Raw genomic sequence first — 25,723 nt, 5'->3', positions numbered from 1 at the left:
GGTTAACAGTGGTTTACCACAGCTGGTCTGTGATGAAATATTCCATTCATCACTCATCAGTATTTCTCTGCCTGTGACTGTGGTTGGTTTCAGTTTCATTTCCATTGTATTGTACTATGTGTAGGGCTCTGCCCATACCTGGCTCCTATGTAAGCTGGCCCAGCCTGCAGCACATCCAGTACGGCAGACCTCTGGATGGAAGATACATTCTCCTCTGTGTGTTACCTTCTAAGTCAATAAAAGCCTTGTTTTGTTTCGCTAACATCGAGTCTCGGATTTATTGAGGCACATCAATTTTATTGACTTAATTTTCAACACAATGGATCAACTCTTGAAACCCGAACGTTTGGATTTGGACCAGCATGCTTCGGACGCATCGGCACGCTTCGGACACTGGTTTATGTGTATGGAATTCTTCCTGGACAATTCCGCAGCCGTCAAAGACGCTACGGACGCTGCGAGTATGAAACTCGGAATTCTGCGGAATTGGGTAAGCCACCGGGTTTACCCCCTCATCCAAGACGCCGACACGTACCCGGCCGCCTGTGACATCTTAAAGGCGCATTACCAGCAGTCAACGAATGAGGTGTATGCTAGGCATCTGCTCGCTACTCGCGCACAGCGACCTGGGGAATCGGTGGAGGAGTTCCGAGGCACCCTGAAAATGCTTGGCAAAGACTGCAAGTGCCAAGATGTAAAAGCCGCAGTGTACACTACGAGCTTGTTCGCGATGCCTTTATCACAGGCCTCAGCTCCACTTACATCCGGCAGAGACTGCTGGAAAAAACGGGATTGGACCTGAAACAGGCTGCGGACACAGCACGATCCCTGGATGTGGCCCAGAGGAACTCGGACGCCTACTCTTCAGCCCGCGCCGTCCACGCCGCCACGTGTGCACCAAGGGCGCCGCCATCTTGGAAGGCATCTTCCCCGCCCGGCAGCCCGACACCGTCGGGGCCCCGCTCTCCCCCCAGAAGCCCTACGACAGCCGCGACGCGTCGGGGGCCCAACTGCTACTTCTGCGGGCAGCCGAAGCACACCAGAAACCTGTGCCCGGCGAAAGGCACCACCTGCTTTAAGTGCGGTAAGAAGGGGCACTTCGGGAAGGTGTGCAGAGGGAACCCCGCCGGAAAACCCGCCACCGCCGCATGTGCGCCGTGGGAGCGGCCATCTTGGACGCCATCTTGCCCGACCTCGTGGGGTCCGCCATCTTGTGAGCAGACAGCGTGGACGCCATCTTGTCTCGATCAGGGCCCTACAGTGGCATCGGTCACAGTGGACCAGACCAGGCCGCACCCGCTATCCAAATCAATGGTGGACATCGAGGTAAACGGGTGCAGGGTTAAGTGTTTAATTGACAGTGGAAGCACGGAGAGTTTTATCCACCCTGAACTGGTACAACAACTCTCCCTAAAGGTGGTCCCTACTCGGGGTACCATCTCTATGGCTGATAAAACCCAGACATCGACCATTATGGGTTACTGCATGGTACAATTGTCCGTTAACGGGACTGTATACGATAATTTTAAAGTATTAATCATGAAGAATCTATGTGCGAGCGTGATCTTGGGCCTGGATTTCCAGTGCTACCACCAAAGCATCACGCTCAATTACGGTGGGTCCCAGCCGCCCCTCACAGTGTGCGGTCTGGCTACCCTGAAGGTAAAGCCGCCTTCGCTATTCGCGAACCTTACCCCTAACTGCCGGCCAATAGCGACCAAAAGCAGGAGGTACAGCTGGGAGGACAGGCGGTTTATCGCGACCGAGGTAGACAGGCTCCTGAAAGAGCGCATTATTGAACGCAGCAATAGCCCGTGGCGCGCCCAAGTGGTGGTGGTAAGGGGTAGTGAGAAGAAACGGATGGTGATCGACTATAGCCAAACGATCAACAGGTACACCCAACTAGACGCCTACCCGCTACCCCGCATATCAGAAATGGTGAACCAAATCGCCCAATACCGGGTGTTCTCCACCATCGACCTCAAGTCAGCGTACCACCAGCTCCCTACCAGACCAGAGGACCGCCCGTACACCGCCTTCGAGGCGAACGGACGCCTCTACCAATTCCTCAGATTCCCCTTTGGGGTGACGAATGGGGTCTCGGTCTTCCAGAGGGAGATGGACCGCATGGTCGATGACCACCACTTGCAGGCAACCTTCCCCTACCTCGACAACGTCACCATCTGCGGTCACAACCAGCAGGATCACGACTCGAACCTCGAGAGGTTCCTGAAAACCGCACAAAAACTCAACCTCACCTACAACGAGGACAAGTGCGTTTACAACACCACGCGCCTCTGCATACTAGGCAGCATGGTGGAGAATGGGGAAATCGGACCAGACCCCGACCGATTGCGCCCCCTACGGGAGCTGCCCCTGCCCAACACTCCCAAAGCCCTGAAAAGGTGCCTGGGGTTATTTTCTTATTATTCCCAATGGGTCCCCAACTACTCCGACAAAGCCCGCCCCCTCTTGAAAGCATCCTCTTTTCCGCTCTCTGCTGAGGCCCATGCCGCCTTCAAAAGCATTAAGCAGGATATTGAGCGGGCCACGCTACAGGCAGTGGACGAGAACACTCCCTTTCAAGTGGAAAGTGATGCGTCTGACTTTGCCTTGGCGGCAACCCTCAACCAGGCGGGGCGGCCCATAGCTTTCTTCTCGAGGACCCTCCAAGGACCCGAGATCAGACACTCCTCCGTAGAAAAGGAGGCCCAAGCCATCGTGGAGGCAGTGCGCCACTGGCGCCACTACCTAGCCGGCAAACGCTTCACCCTACTTACCGACCAGCAGTCGGTAGCGTTTATGTTCAATAATAAGCAGAGGGGGAAGATTAAAAATGATAAGATTCTTAGGTGGCGGATCGAGCTCTCCACCTTCGATTATGACATCATTTACCGGCCAGGGGCCCTTAACGAATCCCCCGACGCCCTCTCACGAGGGATGTGTGCCAGCGCCACCGGGGATCGGCTACAGACCCTCCACAACGACCTCTGCCACCCAGGGGCCACGCGGCTGTTCCACTTCATAAAGTCCCGCAACTTACCCTACTTGATTGAGGAAGTTCGGTCTCTGACCAGGAACTGCCGCACTTGCGCTGAGTGCAAGCCTCGGTTCTACCGCCCAGATAGAGCCCACTTAATCAAAGCTACACGGCCCTTTGAGCGGCTCAGCTTAGATTTCAAGGGCCCCCTCCCGTCCGTCGACCGCAATGTTTACTTCCTGAACATTGTGGACGAATACTCTCGTTTCCCATTCGCCTTCCCCTGCCCAGACATAACCAGCACCACGGTCATTAAATGCCTCAACAGCCTGTTCTGCCTGTTCGGTATGCCGAGCTACATCCATACGGATAGGGGGGCGTCCTTCATGAGTGAAGAGCTACGCCAGTACATGCTGTCCAGGGGGGTCGCCACGAGCCGTACCACCAGCTACAACCCCCAGGGTAACGGCCAGGTGGAGCAAGAGAACGGGACAGTATGGAAAGCAGTCACTCTAGCTCTAAGGACCAAGGGCCTCCCTATCTCCCGCTGGCAGGAAGTCCTCCCAGATGTGCTCCATTCGATACGGTCGCTATTGTGTACTGCCACTAATGCCACGCCTCACGAGCGAATGTTTGTCTTTCCCTGGAAATCCACCTCAGGCGTATCCATGCCGTCATGGCTCTCCACCCCAGGTCCGGTATTCATGCGAAGGCATGTGAGGGGCCACAAGACGGACCCTCTCGTGGAGTCAGTGCACCTACTCCACGCCAACCCCCAATACGCGTATGTCCGGCACGCCGACGGAAGGGAGGACACCGTGTCCATAAAAGACGTCGCCCCAGCCGGTAACGACAACAACCACGACAACAGCAGCAACAACGACCACAGCAACTCTTACCCACCCACTATTCTTTCATCACCCCCGGAAGAACATCGACCAACGGTACCCCCACCAACTACCCCTTCAACAACCCTGGCGGCACCCCCGGCAGAGACCCAGGAGGCCACCGGGGACACCCAGCCGACACCCGCGGCACCACAACAGCCACGTCAGTCGCAGAGGACTATCAAACCCCCGAACAGACTAAATCTATAGAAGGGGTGAATGTGATGAAATATTCCATTCATCACTCATCAGTATTTCTCTGCCTGTGACTGTGGTTGGTTTCAGTTTCATTTCCATTGTATTGTACTGTGTGTAGGGCTCCGCCCATACCTGGCTCCTATGTAAGCTGGCCCAGCCTGCAGCACATCCAGTACGGCAGACCTCTGGATGGAAGATATTCTCCTCTGTGTGTTACCTTCTAAGTCAATAAAAGCCTTGTTTTGTTTCGCTAACATCGAGTCTCGGATTTATTGAGGCACATCATGGTCAGCCGACCAGGGGGTCGTAGCGGTGGGCAGGAACTCTCCGGGTACGCGCAGCGGCTGGCCGTACACGAGTTCCGCCGCCGAGGCTTGCAGGTCTTCCTTGACCGCGGAGTGTAGGCCAAGTAGCACCCACGGGAGGCGGTCGATCCAAGCCTCATCCTCGAGGCTGGCGTGGAGGGACACCTTCATGGACCTGTGGAATCGCTCGCACAGTCCGTTGGCTTGGGGGTGGTAAGCCGTGGTGCGGTGAACGGCCACCCTGAGGTTTCGGGCAATGGCGGCCCACAGATCAGAGGTGAACTGCGGGCCTCTATCCGACGTCATGTCGGAGGGGATGCCGAACCGAGCGACCCAGGTACCGATGAACGCCCTTGCGATGTCGGCGGTGGTGGTGGACGTCAGTGGAATGGCCTCGGGCCAGCGGGTGGTACGGTCCACGATTGTCAGCAGGTGCGTGTGACCTTGTGACGGCGGCAGGGGGCCGACGAGGTCGATGTGGACGTGGTCAAACCTTCTTTCTGGCACGGTGAACTCCTCGAGTGGGGCTTTGACATGCTGGTGGATTTTGGCACGCTGGTAAGCTATGCAGGATCTGGACCAGACGCACACATCTTTGCACAGGCCGCGCCAGACAAATCGGTTGGCCACCAGTCTAATGGACATGCGGGTGCCGGGGTGTGAGAGGCCATGGACGATGTCGAACACCCGTTTTCGCCAGGACGCCGGGACTACGGGGCGGGGTTGTGCCAAGGAGGTGTCGCATTTGACTGTGACAGCGGACGGGCCGCAGGCGACGTCGGTCAGTCGCAGCCCTGGTAGGGTTGTGGGTGCGGAGAGCAGATCGGGGTCAGTGCGTTGCTCCGCTGCCAGTTGAGCATAGTCCACTGCCAGGTGGACGGCGGGGCGGGATAGGCAGTCGGCCACCACGTTGTCTCGACCGGAGACGTGTCGGATGTCCGTGGTGAATTCGGACACCGCGGCGAGCTGGCGTTGTTGCCTGGCTGACCACGGGTCCGCAGATTTCACCATTGCGAATGTCAGGGGCTTGTGGTCGACAAACGCGGTGAAGAGGCGGCCCTCCAGAAGAAATCTAAAATGACGGACTGCCAGGTACAGTGCGAGGAGCTCGCGGTCAAAGGCGCTGTATTTGGCCTCCGGGGAGCGCAGTTGGTGGCTGAAAAAGGTCAGCGGTTGCCAGGCCCCGTCGACCCACTGTTCGTACACGGTGCCGACCGTGTGGTCGGAGGCGTCCGTGTGGTCGGAGGCGTCCGTGGTGAGGGCCACCCTGGCGTTAGGCTGTGGGTGAGCGAGCATGGTGGCGTCGGCGAGCGCCTTTTTGGTCGAGTCGAAAGCGGTCATCATGTCCGCCGACCACTCGATCGCCATTCTGTCTTTCTTACCCCGGAGGGCTTCATATAGGGGCCGCATGAGGGAGGCCGCTCCGGGAATGAAGCGGTTGTAAAAGTTGATCATCCCCAAGAACTCTTGGAGGCCTTTGATGGTGGTAGGCCGGGGGAACTGCTGGACGGCTTGCACCTTGGCGGGCAGGGGAATGGCTCCGTCCTGCGTGATGTGGTGGCTGAGGAATTCGATCCTGCTGAGGCCGAATTGGCACTTGGCTGGGCTGATGATAAGCCTGTGCTCACTGAGCCGCTGGAACAGGGTGCGGAGGTGCTCGATGTGTTCCTGCTTGGAGGAACTAGCTACCAGGATGTCATCCAGGTAGACAAAGAGGAACTTCAGGTCCCGGAGGACCGAGTCCATGAGCCGCTGGAAGGCCTGGGCCGCGTTTTTGAGGCTGAAGGGCATTCGGAGGAACTCGAATAACCCAAAAGGGGTGATTATGGCCGTCTTGGGAACGTCCGTGGGGTGGACTGGCACCTGATGGTAACCGCGCACCAGGTCGACTTTGGAGAAGACTGAGCGGCCGGCCAGTCTAGCCGAGAAGTCTTGAATGTGCGGTATGGGGTACTGATCCGGCGTGGTGGTGTCGTTTATGCGCCGGTAGTCCCCGCAGGGGCACCATCCCCCGTTGGGTTTGGTGACGATGTGGAGTGGGGAGGCCCAGGGGCTGTTGGAGCGGCGGATGATGCCGAGCTGTTCCATTGTGGCGAACTCGGCCCGCGCGATCTCCAGCTTGGCCGGGTCCAGCCTGCGGGCGTGGGCATACACCCGTGGGCCTGTGGTGGGGATGAAGTGTTCTACACCGTGCTTAGCAACCTTCGCGGAGAAGGTCGTGTTGGTGAGTGCTGAGTAGTCGTCCGTTGAGCGGGCGCGGCACTGCCACGCCATTTCGGCGGGTTGGGGGGGGCCATGGCGCCCGGGATAGGTGACATGGTGTTCATGTCCACGAGGTGGCGCCGAGGCATGTCGACCAACAGGCCGTGGGCGCACAGGAAATCTGCACCGAGGAGCGGGGAGAGCACCTTGGCGGTGATAAACTCCCAGTGGTAGCGGCGGCCTGCGAGGTCGATGGTGACGGTGTGGGTGCCGTACGTCCAGATGTCGGTGCCGTTGGCGGCAGCCAGCGCAGGGCCGCGGCCGCCTCGCTGGATCTCTAGGGCGGACGCGGGGCTGATGCTGCGCTGCGCGCCCGTGTCGCATAGGAAACACCGTCCGGAGGCACTGTCCGTAACGTACAGCAGCGCGCCTGCTTGCCCCACGGCCATCGTGTAGGCCGGTGTGGGGGCGGTTGGAAACGTGCAGGGATGGCTGCAGCGGCGTGCCCGTGCGCCGAACCAGATATGGAAGTAGCAGTAGCCCTGGGTCGGAGGGCTTGGGGGGCGCGGGGGCCTGGGGGGCCTCGTGGCCGAGCTGTGTGGCCACGCAATAGAGGGTGGAGCGCGCGCCGACGCTGCGGAGGCCAGGTCGGGAGTGACGGCGTGGTTGGAGCCGGCGGACAGGAGCTTATCGACTTCGTCGGCCAGGACCTCGAGGTCCGTGAGGCTGGACGCCACGATCGCCGGGCGGATGCTGGGAGGTAGTTGGCGGATAAAGAGCGTGCGGAAGAGGGAGCCGGGCGGTTTCTCGTCGGTCAGAGCAAGCATGTGTGAGAGCAAGTCTGACGGCGTGGAGTCACCGAGGCCCGGGATGTCGAGGAGGTGGCAGTTGCGCAAAAATTGGGAGGCTGTGAATTTTTTAAGGAGCACGGCCTTGAGATGTGCGTACTTGCCTTCCTCCGAAGGGTTTTGTAGTGTTGTCCAGACTTTCGTGATTGTGGAGCTGCCCAGGGAGGCGAGGAGGTAGTCGTACATCGTTGCGTCGGCGGTGATGCCGCGGAGTCGGAATTGCGATTCGGCTTGAAGGAACCAGGCGGTGGCCAGGTTCTCCCAGAACTCCGGCAGCTTCACAGAAACTGCATTTGTGTCAGCCATGGTTATGCTTAGGAGTCGTCCTGAGCGTCGGGGTCACCAATGTAGGAATCTACGTACTCCTAGCAAAAAATACTGAACTCGGAGAGGTTCAACAGAAAAGGTTTAATTCTTGAGACTGCATGTTGAACACAAAATGGCGTCAGAGCCTACACCGAGTCTGACTGACTTTCATCAGTCCACAGCTTCAACTGCTCCTCCCCCGCTCTGGGCTTAACTATGTTGCAGATCGAGTTTCTTAAAGGTGTGATCCTTCTTAAAGGCATGACGCCTGATTTATAGTCTACGGACCGAAAAGCGGATTGTGTCCTTTCTGTGGTCGGTATGCCACAACACGTTCATTATCAAAAGTCTTTGTAACAGACTGAGAACCAGCTGAGGATTTCTCCCTCCATGTGAACTCCCCAACCCATGTTCACGGCCAACCCCTCGACCTTGCCATCTCTCGTGTCCTCGCTACTCCCATCGTGTCAATCTGAGGGACAAAATTAGTCTCCACTTGGAGAGGCAAGGATTAATCGGGGATAGTCAGCATGGCTTTGTCAAGGGTAAATCATGTCTGACAAATCTGATTGAATTTTTCGAGGGGGTGACTAGGGGGGTGGATGAGGGAAATGCTGTGGATGTGGTTTACATGGACTTCAGTAAAGCTTTTGACAAAGTCCCGCATAGGAGACTGGTCAAGAAGGTAAGAGCCCATGGGATCCAGGGTGCCTTGGCGCGTTGGATCCTAAACTGGCTGAGTGGCAGGAGGCAGAGGGTGATGGTCGAAGGTTGCTTTTGTGACTGGAAGCCTGTGTCCAGTGGGGTACCTCAGGGATCGGTGCTGGGTCCCTTGTTGTTTGTGATCTACATAAATGATTTGGATGAGAATGTAAAAGGTATGATCAGTAAGTTCGCAGATGACACGAAAATTGGTGGGGTGGTAAATTGTGAGGAGGAAAGCCTCAGGCTACAGGAAGATATAAACGGGTTGGTCAGATGGGCGGAAAAGTGGCAAATGGAATTTAACCCTGAAAAGTGCGAGGTGATGCATTTTGGACGGACAAATAAGGCAAGGGAATACACAATGAGTGGTAGGACCCTAGGAAGTACAGAGGGTCAGAGGGACCTTGGTGTACATGTACATAGATCCCTGAAGGCAGCGGAACAGGTCGATAAGGTGGTTAAAAAGGCATATGGGATACTTGCCTTCATTAGCCGAGGCATAGAATATAAGAGCAGGGAGGTTATGATGGAGCTGTACAAAACGCTGGTGAGGCCACAGCTGGAGTACTGTGTGCAGTTCTGGTCGCCTCACTATAGGAAGGATGTGATTGCTTTGGAGAGGGTGCAGAGAAGATTCACCAGGATGTTACCTGGGATGGAGCGCCTCAGCTATGAAGAGAGGCTGGACAGGCTGGGGTTGTTTTCCTTGGAGCAAAGAAGGCTGAGGGGGGACCTGATTGAGGTGTACAAAATGATGAGGGGCATAGATAGGGTAGATAAAGAGGAACTTTTCCCTTAGTAGGGGGGTCAATAACAAGGGGGCATAGATTCAGGGTAAGGGGCAGGAGATTTAGAGGGGATTTGAGGAGGAACTTTTTCACCCAGAGGGTGGTTGGAATGTGGAACTCAATGCCTGAAAGGGTGGTAGAGGCAGGAACCCTCACAACATTCAAGAAGCATTTGGATGAGCACTTGAAATGCCATTGCATACAAGGCTATGGACCAAATGCTGGAAAATGGGATTAGACTGGACAGGGATGGATGGGCGGCGCAGACACGATGGGCCTCTTTCTGTGCTGTAAAACTCTATGGCCTAGAAATTGAGTTTTGGCTTAGCCAGGGCTTTAGCGCCGGAAGTTAGTGCCGGCGCTAAGTCCCCCTGCGCGCGCCAAAAATTCAGCAGTGCCGCGCCCAAACGGCTGCCGGCGCTACTGAAGAGTCTTTGCGGCGGTACATCGGCGCTAACTGCCGTTTCGCGCCGCAATTCCGGCGCTGCGGCACCCGATGCGGTGCGGCAGGCTCGGGAAGTGCAGGCCTCCTCCTTCCCTTAAGGAGGAGCTGCCTGCACCCGATCGCGGCCCGCGAAAATCTTTTAAAAAATGAGCCCGGCACCTCGGACAAGTGCCGGGCTTGCTTCTGTTCCGGGGGGGGGGCGGGGGGAAGTCCGGGGAGGGAGCTGCGGCCAGGCGGCCGGCGGGAAAGCGGCCGGCCGCCGCGGGGCCTTTAATGCGCCGGCGCAAAGACTCGTAAGACTCTGTTGCCAGAGTCTTAGTTGCGGCTGTCACGGGCGAGGCGGCCGCAACTGAATTTCGGCGCTGGGGCCCGTCGGCATGGCAACCGGGACGCTGCGCACACCGATGACGTCATCGGTGCCGGCGCAGCGCTACCGGTCTACCGCGGCGTAAGGGCCCCAGGCAATTTCGGCGCCGGCGCCAAATGCAGCGCTAGGCCCTCTAGCGCCGCAAAATCGGTGCTAAGGGCACTCAATTTCTAGGCCTATGACTCTTAAAAAAAAAAAAAAAAAAAAAAAAAAAAAAAAAAAAAACTCTATAAGGCCATCTCTGACCACTTCCTCGTATCGCTCTCCACCCACATTCCCCTTCCACCCACCCACTCCCTAACCCTACTTCTGTGTCCGCCCCTGGAAAACACCCTCTCCCAACTCTCTTACAACTGCGCTTACGAAATCACAACTATCCAGCCTTTGTTACTCCATTCACCATAACATTTCTGCAGCTACCGAACTGCTCAACCACACCCTCACCACCACCTTTGATGCCCTAGTCCCTATTAAAATAATTACTCTCACTCACCCTGGCAGTTCCCCCTGGTACGGCCCTCATCTTCACTCCCTTAAGTCCAAGGGACGCAGATGCGAACGGATATGGCGGACAACTGGCTTAGCCATTCACCACCAGATCTGGCTGGACCACATAAAGCATTATCAGGCCCTGCTCTCGTCTGCCAAAATTGCTCACTGTTCCAGAATCATTCTGGAATGCAAAGATAAACCCCAGCTCTTATTCTCCACTGCTAACTGTCTGCTTAAACCCTTCTCCCCTGTCTCCTCTGCTCTCACCTCTGAGAACAAATGTGAGAAGCTCATGGACTTCTTTGTCTCTAAGATTGAGACCATCCATTCAGCTGCCTCTGCCACTTCCCTTCCTTCCCCTAGCCCACCGGGCCAAACTTCCTCTAAGGTTCCCCCCAGCCCTAGCTCTGAACTCACATCTTTCTCCAGTTTCTCTCCGATCCCCCCTCATGATCTCTCTGCGCTCATCTTGTCTGAGACCCACCTCCTGCTCCCTCGACCCTATTTTCACCAAACTGCTGACCATCCAACTTCCTTTTCTGGCTCCCATGTTAGCTGACTTTGTTAACAGTTCTCTATGCTCAGGTATTGTCCCCGTCTATCTCAAATCTGCCATCAACACCCCTCTCCTCAAAAAACCAAACCTTGATCCCTCCGTCCTTGCAAACTACCGCCCCATCTCCAACCTCCCTTTCCTCTCCAAAGTCCTTGAACGTGTTGTTGCCTCCCAAATCCGTGCCCATCTTTCCCGCAATTCCATGTTTGAATACCTCCAATCAGGTTTCAGCCCTTGCCACAGTACCGAAACGGCTCTCATCAAAGTCACAAATGACATCCTTTGCGACTGTGACAAAGGTAAGCTATCCCTTCTCGTCCTTCTTGACTTGTCTGCAGCCTTTGACACGGTTGACCACTCCATCTTTCTCCAACGCCTCTCCACCATCGTCCAGCTGGGTGGGACTGCACTCGCCTGGTTCCATTCTTATCTATCTAATCGTAGCCAGAGAATCACCTGCAACGGCTTCTCTTCGCACTCCCGCATCGTTACCTCTGGTGTCTCCCAAGTATCTATTCTCGGCCCCCTCCTATTTCTCATCTACATGCTGTCCCTCGGCGACATCATCCGAAAACACAGCGTCAGTTTCCACATGTACGCTGATGACACCCAGCTCTACCTCACTACCTCTTCTCTCGACCCCTCCGCGGTCTCTAAATTGTCAGACTGCTTGTCCGACATCCAGTTCTGGATGAGCAAAAGTTTTCTCCAATTAAATATTGGGAAGACTGAAGCCATTGTTTTCGGTCCCCGTCACAAACTCTGTTCCCTAGCCACTGTCTCCATCCCCCTCCCTAACATCTGTCTGAGGCTGAACCACACTGTTCGCAACCTTGGTGTCACATTGGACCCTGAAATGAGCTTCCGACCACACATCCGCAGCATAACAAAGACTGCCTACTTCCACCTCCGTAACATCGCCCGTCTCCGCCCTTGCCTCAGCTCATCCGCTGCTGAAACCCTCATCCATGCCTTTGCTACCTCTAGACTTGACAGTTCCAACGCACTCCTGGCTGGCCTCCCACATTCTACCCTATGTAAACTTGAGGTCATCCAAAACTCAGCTGTCCGTGTCCTAACTCGCACCAAGTCCCATTCACCCATCACCCCTGTGCTCACTGACCTACACTGGCTCCCAGTTAAGCAACGCCTCGATTTCAAAATTCTCATCCTTGTTTTCAAATCCCTCCATGACCTCACCCCTCCCTATCTCTGTAATCTCCTTCAGCCCTACAACCCCCCAAGATATCTGTGCTCCTCTAATTCTGCCCTCTTGAGGATCCCTGATTATAATTGCTCAACCATTGGTGGCCGTGCCTTCTGTTGCCTAGGCTCTAAGCTTTGGAATTCCCTCCCTAAACCTCTCCGTCTCGCTACCTCTCTTTCCTCCTTTAAGATGCTCCTTGAAACCTACCTCTTTGACCAAGCTTTTGGTCACCTGCCCTAACTTATCCTTATGTGGCTCAGTGTCAAATTTTTTGTCTTAAAATACTCCTGTGCAGCGCCTTGGGACGTTTTACTACGTTAAAGGTGCTATATAAATACAAGTTGTTGTTGTTGAATAGATAACGTGACAAACAAGCTAGTCAGACAGAGAATGAGGCAACTGCCAATAAGCCAGCTGCCAAAGCTCATGTGGCTAGGCGACGTGCTCAGAGTGCAAGATTCTAGTTTTGTGACATGCCAAGCACTGAAATGGCAGCTAAATAGAAAAAGAGAAGTGTGGGAGGATAAGAAAAACCTGGCAAAGCAATCTAGACAAGGATCTTCTAGAAACTGGCATCACCGACAAAGAGGCGCTACAGCTAGCTGAAAACAGGAAGACACTGGCACAGACAATGTGACCAGGGCAATACAAAACCCATAGGCATAAAGCTAAAGAGCGCAGTGGCCAGAAGGGATAATCAACATCGTTTTACAAGCATTAAGCCATGGCTCACTAATCCAGTGGAATTATCTGGGGAGGTAACTAAACTAGTGGATGAAGGCAAACTGGAATATTTGATTTTCTTAACTTTTTAGAAGGCCCATAACGAAGTTCAGCACCCGAGTCTATAAGGATAATGACTTATGAAATTAATGGCTAATTAGCTAGCGGAATTTAAAATGGGCTTGGAAACAGAAAGTGATGGTAAATAGACGAATACTACAGGGATCTGTTCTGGACAGCTTACACTATTTAGACATTCCGAGAGAAATGTAATTGGAGTGATAGTTAATATAAAATTTACTGGTAACAGTGAATGGTGTAAAGTTTAATCGATAAAATTTAATGCTGATAAATGGAAGGTGATGGCATAGAAATTGATCCGTGCAGCTTCTGTTTATCGGGTACGACTCAGTGCTAAGGCAGTCAGGAAGTGTGCACACATTACCGGCTGGAAGTGCACCGCCTGCCATATTGGATAAGGACAAACAAGAGGCGTCCTTTACCCACACCTGCAGCGGGCATTAGGTCCTTGGTATATGTAAATAAAGGGTCTAACGCCTGCTTGAGGCCCACCACCCCTCCAAGATTGGTTCGCCCTGAGTTGCCACTTGAGAAAGCAGCCCTAGGGATCGCCTGCAACAAAGAAGGTAAGTAGCTCACCTGAGTGTGTGGCTAGGAGGAGCAGGAGTGAGTGCTCTCGAGTTCCCGGGCCACTGTCTACTGTTACAGGAAACTACTTGGCACATGGATGGAGATTAATTTGGTTGCGATTATGGTCTATTCAATAAAGAACCCAATTAACATATGGGCTCTTTGTCACAAAGCCATGCAAACGCTGGGAAGTATCTTGAGAGAATTTGATTACAAGTCAAAATAACGAATTTTAAGCCGGTAAAACAGATTGCTAGTTGGCAGATTTGGAATATGGTTGGTGGTTTTTGGGCATCTTTACCTTTTGGAAGGGTGACGAGGAACATTCTAGAATTTAAAACTCCAAGCTATCTTTTTGCTGAAGAAAAGGAGACTAAGGGAGGATCTGTAAGGCATGGATAATACAGGTGGAGGTAGGATATTGAATTTAAACTGTGATATGAATGTAAATCTGCCAAGGCTCAAGTAAGATCAGGAATTGGAAGTCATGTTTTCCTGCCTGGGGAGATAGATCGAATAATTGACACTTTGTAGAAAGAAAAGTGGTGGGCAAGTATCTGCTTAACCATAGGATTGAATGTGATGAGAATTAATACAGGATCGAGAAACATAGAAACATAGAAGACAGGAGCAGGAGTAGGCCATTCGGCCCCTCGAGCCTGCTCCACCATTCAATGAGATCATGGCTGATCATCCAAATTCAGTACCCTGTCCCTGCTTTCTCCCCATATCCCTTGATCCCCTTAGCCTTAAGAAATATATCCAACTCCTTCTTGAATATATTTAATGAACTGGCCTCCACCGCCTTCTGTGGTAGAGAATTCCACAGGTTCACCACTCTCTGGGTGAAGAAATTCCTCCTCATCTCGGTCCTAAATGGCTTACCCCTTATCCTTAGACTATGACACCTAGTTCTGGACACCCCGGCCATCGGGAACATCCTTCCTGCATCTAGTCTGTCCAGGCCTGACAGAATTTTATAGGTTTCGATGAGATCCCCTCTCAATCTTCTAAACTCCAGTGAGTACAAGCCCAATCGACACAATCTCTCCTCATACGTCATTCCTGCCATCCCAGGTATCATCCTGGTGAATCTTCGCTGCACTCCCTCCATGGCAAGAACATCCTTCCTCAGATAAGGCGACCAAAACTGCACACAATACTCAAGGTGCGGTCTCACCAAGGCCCTGTACAACTGCAGCAAGACATCCTTGTTCCTGTACTCGAACCCTCTTGATACGAAGGCCAACATACCATTTGCCTTCTTAACCGCCTGCTGCACCTGCATGCTTACCTTCAGCGACTGGTGCACAAGAACACCCAGGCCTCTTTGCACTTCCCCTTCTCCCAATCTAATGCCATTCAAATAATAATCTGCCTTCCTGTTTTTGCCACCAAAGTGGATAACCTCACATTTATCCACATTATAGTGCATTTGCCATGTTTCTGCTCAATCACCCAACCTGTCCAAATTGTACTGGAGTTTCATGACATCCTCCTCACAGCATACCCTCCCACCCAGCTTTGTGTCATCTGCAAATTTGGAGATACTACATCCAATTCCCTCATCCAGATCATTAATATATATTGTGAACAGCTGGGGTCCTGGGACCGATCCTTGCGGTACCCCACTAGTCACTGTCTGCCCCTCGGAAAATGACCCATTTATTCCAACTCTTTGCTTTCTATCTGCCAACCAGTTTTCTATCCAAGTCAATACCTTGCCCCCAATCCCATGTGCCTTAATTTTGCAAGCTAATCTCTTATGCGGGACCTTATCGAAAGCCTTCTGAAAGTCCAAATACACCACATCCACTGGTTCTCCCTTATCTATTTTACCAGTTACATCCTCAAAAAATTCCAGTAAATTAGTCAAGCATGATTTACCCTTTGTAAATCTATGTTGACTTTGTCCAATCCCGTCACTGCTCTCCAAGTGCTCTGCCATTACATCTTTTACAATGGACTCCAGCATTTTCCCCACTACCGATGTCAGGCTTACCAGTCTATAATTCCCCGCTTTTTCTCTACCAACTTTTTTGAATAGTGGGGTAACATTTAGCTACCCTCCAATCCATGGGTACTGTTCCAGAGTCTATCGAGTTCTGGAAGATGACCAGCAATGCATCTACTATCTCCAGGGCCACTTCCTTAAGTACCCTAGGATGTAGATTATCAGGCCTTGGGGATTTATCGGCCTTCAATCCTGTCAACTTCCCCAACACTATTTCCCTACAAATGCTGATTTCTTTCAGTTCCTCCCTCTCATTAGTCCCTATATTACCCGACATCTCTGGGAGGTTATTTGTGTCCTCCTTTGTGAAGACAGAACCAAAATATGTATTTAATTGGTCTGCCATTTCTTTGTTCCCCATTATAAATTCCCCTGATTCTGACTTTAAGAGACCTATGCTTGACTTCACCAATCTTTTTCTCTTCACGTATCTATAAAAGCTTTTACAGTCAGTTTTTATGTTCTCCGCAAGCTTGCTTTCATAATCTATTTTCCCCCTCTTAATTAATCCCTTTGTCCTCTTTTGCGGAATCCTAAACTGCTCCCAATCCTCAGGTTTGCTGCTTTTTTTGGCCAATTTATATGTCCTCTCTTTGCATCTTATGTAATCCCTAATTTTCCTTGTTAGCCACGGTTGAGTCACCTTTTTAAATTTATTTTTATGCCAAACTGGGATAAACAAATTCTGTAGTTCATCCATGCGATCTTTGAATATTTGCCATTGCCTATCCACCGTCAACCCTTTGAGTGACATTACCCAATCAATCCTACCCAACTCGCATCTCATACCATCATAGTTCCCTTTATTTAAATTCAGGACCTTAGTCTATGAGTCAACTACTTCACTCTCCATCTTAATGAAGAATTCTATCATATTATGATCGCTCCGACCCAAGGGTCCTCGAACAACAAGATTGCTAATTAATCCTTTCTCATTGCATAATACCCAGTCTAAGATGGCCTGATCCCTAGTTGGTTCCTCAACATATTGGTCCAGGAAACCATCCCGTATACACTCCAGGAATTCCTCCTCCTCAGTATTGTTACTAATTTGGTTAGCCCAATCTATATGTAGATTAAAGTCACCCATGATGACTGCTGTGCCCTTATTGCACGCTTCTCTAATTTCCCTTTTAATGCCATCCCCAACCTCTGCATTACTGTTTGGGGGTCTATACACCACTCCCACTAATGTTTTCTGCCCTTTGGTATTTCTCAGTTCTACCCATACAGATTCCACATCATCAGAGCTAATATCCTTCCTTACAATTGTGTTAATCCCCTCTTTAACCAGCAATGCTACCCCACCTCCTTTTCCTTTTTGCCTATCTTTCCTGAATATTGAATAACCCTGGGTGTTGAGTTCCCAGCCTTGGTCCCCCTGGAGCCATGTTTCCGTAATTCCTATCATATCACATTCATTTACCTCTATTTGCGCTGCTAATTCATCCACCTTATTACGAATGCTCCTTGCATTAAGACACAAAGCCTTCAGGCTTGTTTTTTTAATGCTCTTAGACCTTTTAGAATTATTATTTACTGTGGCCATGTTTGTTTTAAACCCTTGATTTCTCTGATTGCCACCTTTGCTTTTCCTCCTTCCTGTCTTTTGCTTCTATCCTTGTTTCCCTTTCCTTTGTCTCCCTGCTCAGGTTCCCAACCCCCTGCCATTTTAGTTTAAACCCTCCCCCACAGCACTAGCAAACACTCCCCCTAGGACATCGGTCCCGGTCCTGCCCAGGTGCAGACTGTCCGGTTTGTACTGGTCCCACCTCCCCCAGAACCGGTTCCAATGTCCTAGGAATTTGAATCCCTCCCCCTTGCACCTTTCCTCTAGCCACGCATTCATTTGAAGTATCCTTCTATTTCTACTCTGACTAGCACGTGGCACTGGTAGCAATCCTGAGATTACTACCTTTGAGGTCCTATTTTTTAATTTACCTCCTAACTCCCTATATTCAGCTTTTAGGACCTCATCCCATTCTTTACCTATATCGGTGGTACCTATAGGCACCATGACAACTGGCTGTTCACCCTCCCCTTCCAAAATGTTCTGCAGCTGCTCGGAGACATCCTTGACCCTTGCACCAGGGAGGCAACACACACCATCCTGGAGTCTCGTTTGCTGCCGCAGAAACGCCTATCTATTCCCCTTACAATAGAATCCCCTATCACTATAGCTCTACCCCTCTTTTTCCTCCCGTCCTGTGCAGCAGAGCCACCCCTGGTGCCAGGAGGTTGGCTGCTGCCGCCATCCCCTGTTAAACCATCTCCCCCAAACAGTATCCAAAACGGTATAACTGTTCGAGAGGGGATGACCCCAGGGGATTCCTGCACTACCTGCCTGCGCCAATATTCTGCCTGATGGTCACCCGTTCCCTTTCTCCCTGTGCAACCTTTACCTGCGGTATGACCACCTCCCTGAACGTGCTATCCACGACTTCCTCAGCCTCGCGAATGCTCCAATATCTATCCATCCGCTGCTCCAGTGCCGCAATGCGGTCTGTCAGTAGCTTCAGCTGGACACACTTCCTGCACACGTGGTTGTCAGGGGCACAGGAAGTGTTCCTGATTTCCCACATAGTACAGGAGGAGCAAACTACGGGGCTGAGCTGTCCTGACATGACTTACCCTTTACTTCCTTTAAATTAAGTTAAATTTTTGGTTACCAGCAGCCCCCGCTACACCTCAGAGCTTAGAAACTATAACCCACAGAGTTTAAGTTTGGAAAGAAAAGGAGAAAGAGAGAAATACACACCAACCAATCACTTACCTGCTTTCTGGTGACGTCACACTTTGATTACTTTTTTTTTACACTAATGGAATACTAATGAATATCATTTAGTTCTCACTTGATTATCTTTAATGGCCAGAAAGAGACTTCAGAGTTTATTGGAAGTCTCGCAATCATACAGGGTCATTGATGCATTTAAGGGGAAGCTAGATAAGTAATCGAGGGAGAAAGGAATAGAAGAACATGTGGATAGGGTGAGATGATGTAAGGTGGGAGGAGGCTCGTGAGGAGCATAAACCCCGGCATGGACTGGTTGGGCCGAATGTAATTCTATGTGATGGGCTGAATGGCCTCTTCCTGTTCCATTTTTCAGATGCTGTGATATTTTTATTAACTTCCTAAGGTACTGTGCGTAAGATAGAAGTTAAATTCAGATGGTGCTGTAAAATATGTGTGTGTCTTTAATAATAATGTTACTTGTCTAACTCCACAATTTGTACAGTTTGAACTGGTGTGTGCTGATGCCTGGAAAGTGGACCTGACTCAAGCTTGTCTAAACCTGGGATTTATGCTTGGAACGATAATTATGGGCTACGCAGCGGACATGTATGTATCATCCTCACCTCCAATGTCCTCTACTGATTTAAAAATGTTGACACTGAAGTAATTTTCTTCATATTTCCTGCTTATAACCATTTTTTTTGTAGATTTGGCAGGAAGCCTTGCTTCTTGTTGGCGACCTTTGTGACCTCTGTGTCAGGTCTCCTACTGGCATTCTCCCCAAGCTACACCTGTTTTATGATCTTCCGTTCTCTGCAAGGCCTGTTCAGCAGGGGAGGTTGGCTGTGTGCCTACGTCTTAAGTAAGAATCTTGCTCTTACCTGTGTTAGAAGTAGGCGATCTCTGGTAAATGGTCCTTATGTTCAATAAATGATCATAACAGTGAGGCTTGTCATCATTCTGTCTGATAATATCATGTTGGGAATGTTAGTGTAGTCGTTATGTTCATCAGACTAGTAATCCAGAGGCCTAGGCTAATAATCCAGACAATATGAGTTAAAATCTCACCATGACAGTCTGAGAATTTGAATTGGGAACAAAAATCTGTCAGATTGTTGTAAAACCTCAACTGGCTCACTAATGTCCTTTAGGGAAGGAAACCTGCCATCCTTAACCAGTCTGGCCTATATTTGACTCCAGTCCCACACCAATATGATTGACCTTTAACTGCCCTCTGAAGTGGCCTATCAAACTGCTCTGCAGCAGTTCAAGGAGAAGGCCCAAAACCACCTTCCCGGGGATGGGATGGGAGATAACTGTGGCCTTGCCGGTGACACCCACATCCTGAGAATGAATGGAAAAAGAAAGTATAATATCTTATTGCTAAATGGTTCTCCAGTGTCCGTGAAGCACTGCACCTGGGACACAAGCTCATAGTATAATTCTGAAACAAACGTGACCAGTGATCCATTGCCTGATTCCCCATTCAGTCATGTGACCAGTGAACCATTGCCTGATTCCCCATTCAGTCATGTGACCAGTGATCCATTGCCTGATTCCCCATTCAGTCATGTGACCAGTGATCCATTGCCTGATTCCCCATTCAGTCATGTGACCAGTGATCCATTGCCTGATTCCCCATTCAGTCATGTGACCAGTGATCCATTGCCTGATTCCCCATTCAGTCATGTGACCAGTGATCCATTGCCTGATTCCCCATTCAGTCATGTGACCAGTGAGCCCTTGCCTGATTCCCCATTCAGTCATGTGACCAGTAAGAAATAACAGAAAATGCTGGAAATACTCAGCAGGCCAGGCAGCATCCGTGGAGAGAGAAACAGAGTTAACGTTTCAGGTCTGGGACCCTTCATCAGAACTGGAAAAAGCTGGAGATGTAACAGATATTAAGCAGGTGCAGAGGCAGGGGGGGAGGGGTTTAGGAGGGGAGGAAGGAATTGAAAGAACATGCTGTGAAAATGTTGCAAATGGGAGTGGCAAAATCATACTGCATGAAAAATGGGGGCAGGGATTATGATCTGAAATTGTTGAACTCCATGTTGAGTCTGGCAGGCTGTAAAGTGCCTAATCGAAAGATGAGGTGCTGTTCCTCGAGCTTACATTGAGCTTCATTAGAACAATGTATTAGGCCGAGGACAGAGAGATCAGAGTGGAGTGAAGTGGGGAATTAAAGTGACAGGCGACCGGAAGCTCAGGGTCACCCTTACGGACTGAACGGAGGTGTTCCGCAAAGCGGTCGCCTGGTCTCCCCAATGTAGAGGAGACCGCATCATGAGCAGCGAATACAGTATATTAAATTGCAAGAAGTACAAGTAAATCGCTGTTTCACCTGGAAGGGGTGTTTGGGGTCCCGGACAGTGGGAAGGGAGGAGGTAAAAGGGCATGTGTTGCATCTCCTACGTTTACGTGACCAGTAAGCCCTTGCCTGATTTCACAGGGCACAGATGTGGCAGATACAGAAATTGCACGGACGTTCTGGTGCAATCCTGCTGCAATCCCGCAGGATTGAGATTGAAAGGCCTGGAATTGGTCTGGGATTCAGATATGCTAGGTTCCGGAGAATGACGATTCCCTCAGCCCAAGGCAGAGGAAAAGCTCCCCCTGTTGCAGATTCTATCGTAAGGGGAACAGATAGACGTTTCTGTGGCGGCAGGCGTGATTCCAGGATGGTATGTTGCCTCCCTGGTGCCAGGGTCAAGGATGTCACTGAGCGGCTGCAGGACATTCTGAAGGGGGAGGGTGAACAGCCAGAGGTTGTGGTCCATATCGGTACCAATTACATAGGTAGAAAGAGGGACGAGGTCCTGCAAGCAGAATATGGGGAGCTAGGAAATAAATTAAAAAGCAGGACCTCAAAGGTCGTAATCTCAGGATTACTCCCAGTGCCACATGCTGATGAGAGCAGAAATAGGAGAATAGACCAGATGAATGCGTGGCTGGAGAGATGATGTCAGAGGGAGGGATTTAAATTCCTGAGGCATTGGGACCGATTCTGGGGCAGGTGGGACCTTGGGTACAAGCTGGACAGGTTACACCTCGGCAGAACCGGGACCAATATCCTCACAGCGGGGTTTGCTAGTGCTGTTGGGAAGGACTTAAACTAGTTTGTCAGAGGGCTGGGAACCTAAGTGTGGGCCCAGAACATAAGGAGCAGGAGTAGGCCATACGGCCCCTCGGGCCTGCTCCGCCATTCAATAGGATCATGGCTGATCTGAATCTAGACTCACGTCCACTTCCCTGCCCTCTCCCCGTAACCCCTAATTCCCTTATCTGCTAGGAAAATGTCTATCTCCATTTTAAATTTATTTAATGTTGCAGCTTCCACAGCTCTCTGGGGTAGCAAATTCCATAGATTTACTACCCTCTGAGTGAAGAAGTTTCTCCTCATCTCAGTTTTGAAAGGGCAGCCCCTTATTCTAAGATTATGCCCCCTAGTTCTAATCTCACCCATCAGTGGAAACATCCTCACTGCATCCACCCGATCAAGCCCCCTCACAATCTTATATGTTTCGATAAGATCGCCTCTCATTCTTCTGAACACCAATGAGTAGAGTCCCAACCTACTCAACCTTTCCTCATACGTCAACCCCCTCATCTCTGGAATCAACCGAGTGAACCTTCTCTGAACCGCCTCGAGAGCAAGTATATCTTTTCTTAAATATGGAAACCAAAACTGCACGCAGTATTCCAGGTGTGGCCTCACCAATACCCTGTATAACTGCAGCAAGACTTCCCTGTTTTTATACTCCATCCCCCTTGCAATAAAAGCTAAGATTCCATTGGCCTTCCTGATCACCTGCTGCACCTGCATACTAACTTTTTGTGTTTCATGCACCAGGACCCCCAGATCCCTTTGTACTGTAGCACTTTGCAGTTTCTCTCCATTTAGATAATAACTTGCTCTTTGATTTCTTCTGCCAAAGTGCATAACCTCACACTTTCCAACATTATATTGCATCTGCCAAATCTCTGCCCACTCACTTAGCCTGTCTATGTCCTTTTGCAGGTTTTTTATGTCCTCCTCACTCACTGCTTTTCCTCCCATCTTTGTATCATCGGCAAACTTGGATATATTGCACTCGGTCCCTTCCTCCAAATCGTTCATATAGATTGTAAAGAGTTGGGGTCCCAGCACTGACCCCTTCGGAACACCACTAGTTACTGATTGCCAGCCCGAGAACGAACCATTTATCCCAACTCTTTGTTTTCTGTTAGATAACCAATCTTCCACCCATGCCAGTATATTACCCCCAATCCCATGATTTTTTATCTTGATCAGTAATCTTTTGTGTGGAACCTTGTCAAATGCCTTTTGGAAGTCCAAATACACTACATCCGCTGGTTCCCCTTTATCCACCCTGTATGTTACATCCTCAAAGAATTCGAGCAAATTTGTCAAACATGACTTCCCCTTCGTAAAACCATGCTGACTCTGTCCTATTAAATTATGTTTATCCAAATGCTCTGTTACTGTTTCCTTAATAATGGACTCCAACATTTTGCCAACCACAGATGTTAGGCTAACTGGTCTATAGTTTCCAGCTTTTTGTCTACTTCCCTTCTTAAATAAGGGTGTTACATTAGCAGTTTTCCAATCTGCCGGGACCTTTCCTGAGTCCAGGGAGTTCTGGAAAATGATCACCAATGCATCCACAATCCCTACCGCCACTTCTCTCAAGACCCTAGGATGTAGGCCATCAGGTCCGGGGGATTTATCCGCCTTAAGTCCCATTATTTTACTGAGTACCATCTCCTTAGTGATTTTAATCGTGTTTAGCTCCTCCCCCCCCCCCCCCCCCCCCTGTTTGTCCAGTGTTGGGATATTTTTAGTGTCCTCTACTGTAAAGACTGATACAAAATATTTGTTCAGCATCTTTGCCATCTCCATGTTCCCCACCACGAGTTTCCCAGTCCCATCCTCTAAGGGACAAACGTTCACTTTAGCCACCCTTTTTCTTTTTATATAGCTGTAGAAACTCTTGCTATCTGTTTTTATATTTTTTGCTAGTTTACTTTCATAATCTATCTTCCCTTTCTTAATTAACCTTTTAGTTATTGTTTGCTGGCTTTTAAATGCTTCCCAATCTTCTATCCTTCCACTAGATTTGGCTAATTTATATGCCCTTGTTTTCAGTCGAATACTATCCTTTATTACAATACTGGAAAGTGTGAGGTTATGCACTTTGGCAGGAAAAATCATAGAGCAAGTTATTATCTTAATGGCAAGAAACTGGAAAGTACTGAAGTACAAAGGGATCTGGGGGTCCTGGTGCACGAAACTCAAAAGGTTAGTATGCAGGTGTAGCAAGTGATTAAGAAGGCCAATGGAATGTTGGCTTTCACTGCTAGGGGGATAGAATATAAAAATAGGGTGGTATTGCTTCAGTTGTACAAGGTATTGGTGAGACCGCACCTGGAATACTGCGTACAGTTTTGGTGTCCATACTTAAGAAAGGACATACTTGCTCTCAAGTCAGTACAAAGAAGGTTCACTCGGTTAATCCTGGGGATGAGGGGATGGACATATGAGGAGAGGTTGAGTAGATTGGGACTCTACTCATTGGAGTTCAGAAGAATGAGAGGCGATCTTATTGAAACATATAAGATTGTGAAGGGGTTGGATCGGCTGGATGCGGGGAGGATGTTCCCGATGATGGGTGAAACTAGAACTAGGGGGCATAGTCTTAGAATAAGGGGCTGCTCTTTCAAAACTGAGATGAGGAGGAACTACTTCACTCAGAGGGTGGTAGGTCCATGGAATATGCTGCCCCAAAAAGCTGTAGAAGCTACATCATTACATAAATTTAAAACAGAAATAGACAGTTTCCTAGAAGTAAAGGGAATTAAGGGTTACGGGGAGCGGGCAGGAATTTGGACAGGAGTCTAGGTTTGGATCGGTCATGGCCCTGTGGGTAGCGGAGCGGGCCCAGGGGCCATGTAGCCTGATCCTGCTCCTATTTCGTGTGTCTAATTCTGTTAGATTCAGGAGATGGTTCTGTGATAGTAGATTGGCGGTTAGGATCAGATCAGCCATGATCTTATTGAATGGCAGAGCAGGCTTGAGGGGCCGATTGGCCTACTCCTGCTCCTATTTCTTATGTTCTTATTACTTTACTAAGCCACGGATGGCTGTCTTTTCTTTTACTCCCCTTTTTCCTCAGTGGAATATATTTATCTTGAAAGATGTGAAATATCTCCTTGAATGTAGACCACTGCTCTTGTACCGTCTTACACTTTAATCTGTTTTCCCAGTGCACTTTAGTCAATTCTACTCTCATACCTTCATAGTCTCCTTTATTTAAGCTTAGTACGCTGGTTTGAGATCCAACTCTCTCACCCTCAAACTGAATTTGGAATTCAACCATATTATGGTCACTCATTCCAAGGGGATCCTTTACTAGGACATTTTTTATTAATCCTGTCTCATTACACAGGACCAGATCTAAGATTGCCTGCCCCCTGGTTGGTTCAGTTACATACTGCTCAAGGAACCCTTCCCTAATACACTCTATTGTAAAGTCCGCGCCTCAATATTACACGGACTTCGGGAGAACAGTTGAACAGGTACTTTACTGAACAGGAGGGTAACGTCAGACTGAAATACAGAAGCCTGCTAGGGCCTTTTATACAGGGGTGGTCACTGCCGGTACTGCAGTCTAAAACCAGTTCTTCCCTTAAAGGTACATACACAACAATTCCTCCCCTTTTAGATAAACAGTACATAACATTCATTTAACAACTAAATAATAACTAATTACAATTTTCTGGATACTATATACATCAACTGAAATAATCATTTATAAGTTCAGTCTTTGAGGAGGCTTCCTGATCCTGACTGGATAGCGCCTTTCTCGAGTATCCTGTTCTTGCGGCGGAGTTGATTCTGGTTCATTGTCATTGGTTGGTTCGTCAGCTTCCAATACCACTGCTTCTGAGGTAGATGCAATCTGTACTTCGGGTTGATTACCAGGTGCACCTTCTCGTGGTATGGGTTTGGCTTGTTCCTGTGACTCTAGAATCTGGTCAGCATGGCGTCTCACGATGCTCTCTCCAATGTCCACTGTGTACATTAGTGGTCCCTGCTGTGTGCATATCGTTCCTGGCTGCCATTTTTCTGTTCGGTAGTCGCGGGCCAAGACTGGTTGCCCTATCTTGAAGCTCCTAGTTGGCTTCACATTTATGTGCTGGAATTGCTTATCCTCAACATCTCGTCTTATGTTTGGTTTGAGCAAATCCAGGCGACATCTTAGCCTTCGGTTGAAGAACAGTACGGCTGGAGCTTGGTTGGTGACTGCAT

The 25,723-nt window shown here is 50.1% G+C and overlaps 1 protein-coding gene across 1 annotated transcript in view; it reads left to right on the top strand.

The window, feature by feature from the left end:
- The first annotated feature begins 18,083 nt into the window (after nucleotides 1-18,083).
- LOC147121615 (solute carrier family 22 member 2-like) overlaps nucleotides 18,084-25,723 on the top strand; it is a 215,305-nt gene continuing 207,665 nt past the window's right edge. Inside the window, exons 1-3 of the mRNA XM_085977978.1 lie at nucleotides 18,084-18,101; nucleotides 18,911-19,014; nucleotides 19,116-19,270. Of these exons, the coding sequence (XP_085834104.1) occupies nucleotides 18,084-18,101; nucleotides 18,911-19,014; nucleotides 19,116-19,270 (277 nt within the window). The remainder of the gene's footprint in view (nucleotides 18,102-18,910; nucleotides 19,015-19,115; nucleotides 19,271-25,723) is intronic.

Source organism: Somniosus microcephalus, chromosome 3, assembly GCF_052327205.1.
Source record: "Somniosus microcephalus isolate GS21.2 chromosome 3, FLI_Smic_1.0, whole genome shotgun sequence".
Lineage (NCBI taxonomy): Eukaryota > Metazoa > Chordata > Chondrichthyes > Squaliformes > Somniosidae > Somniosus > Somniosus microcephalus.
Note: the sequence above shows the minus strand (reverse complement) of the source record. Positions and strands in the feature narration are given on the sequence as shown.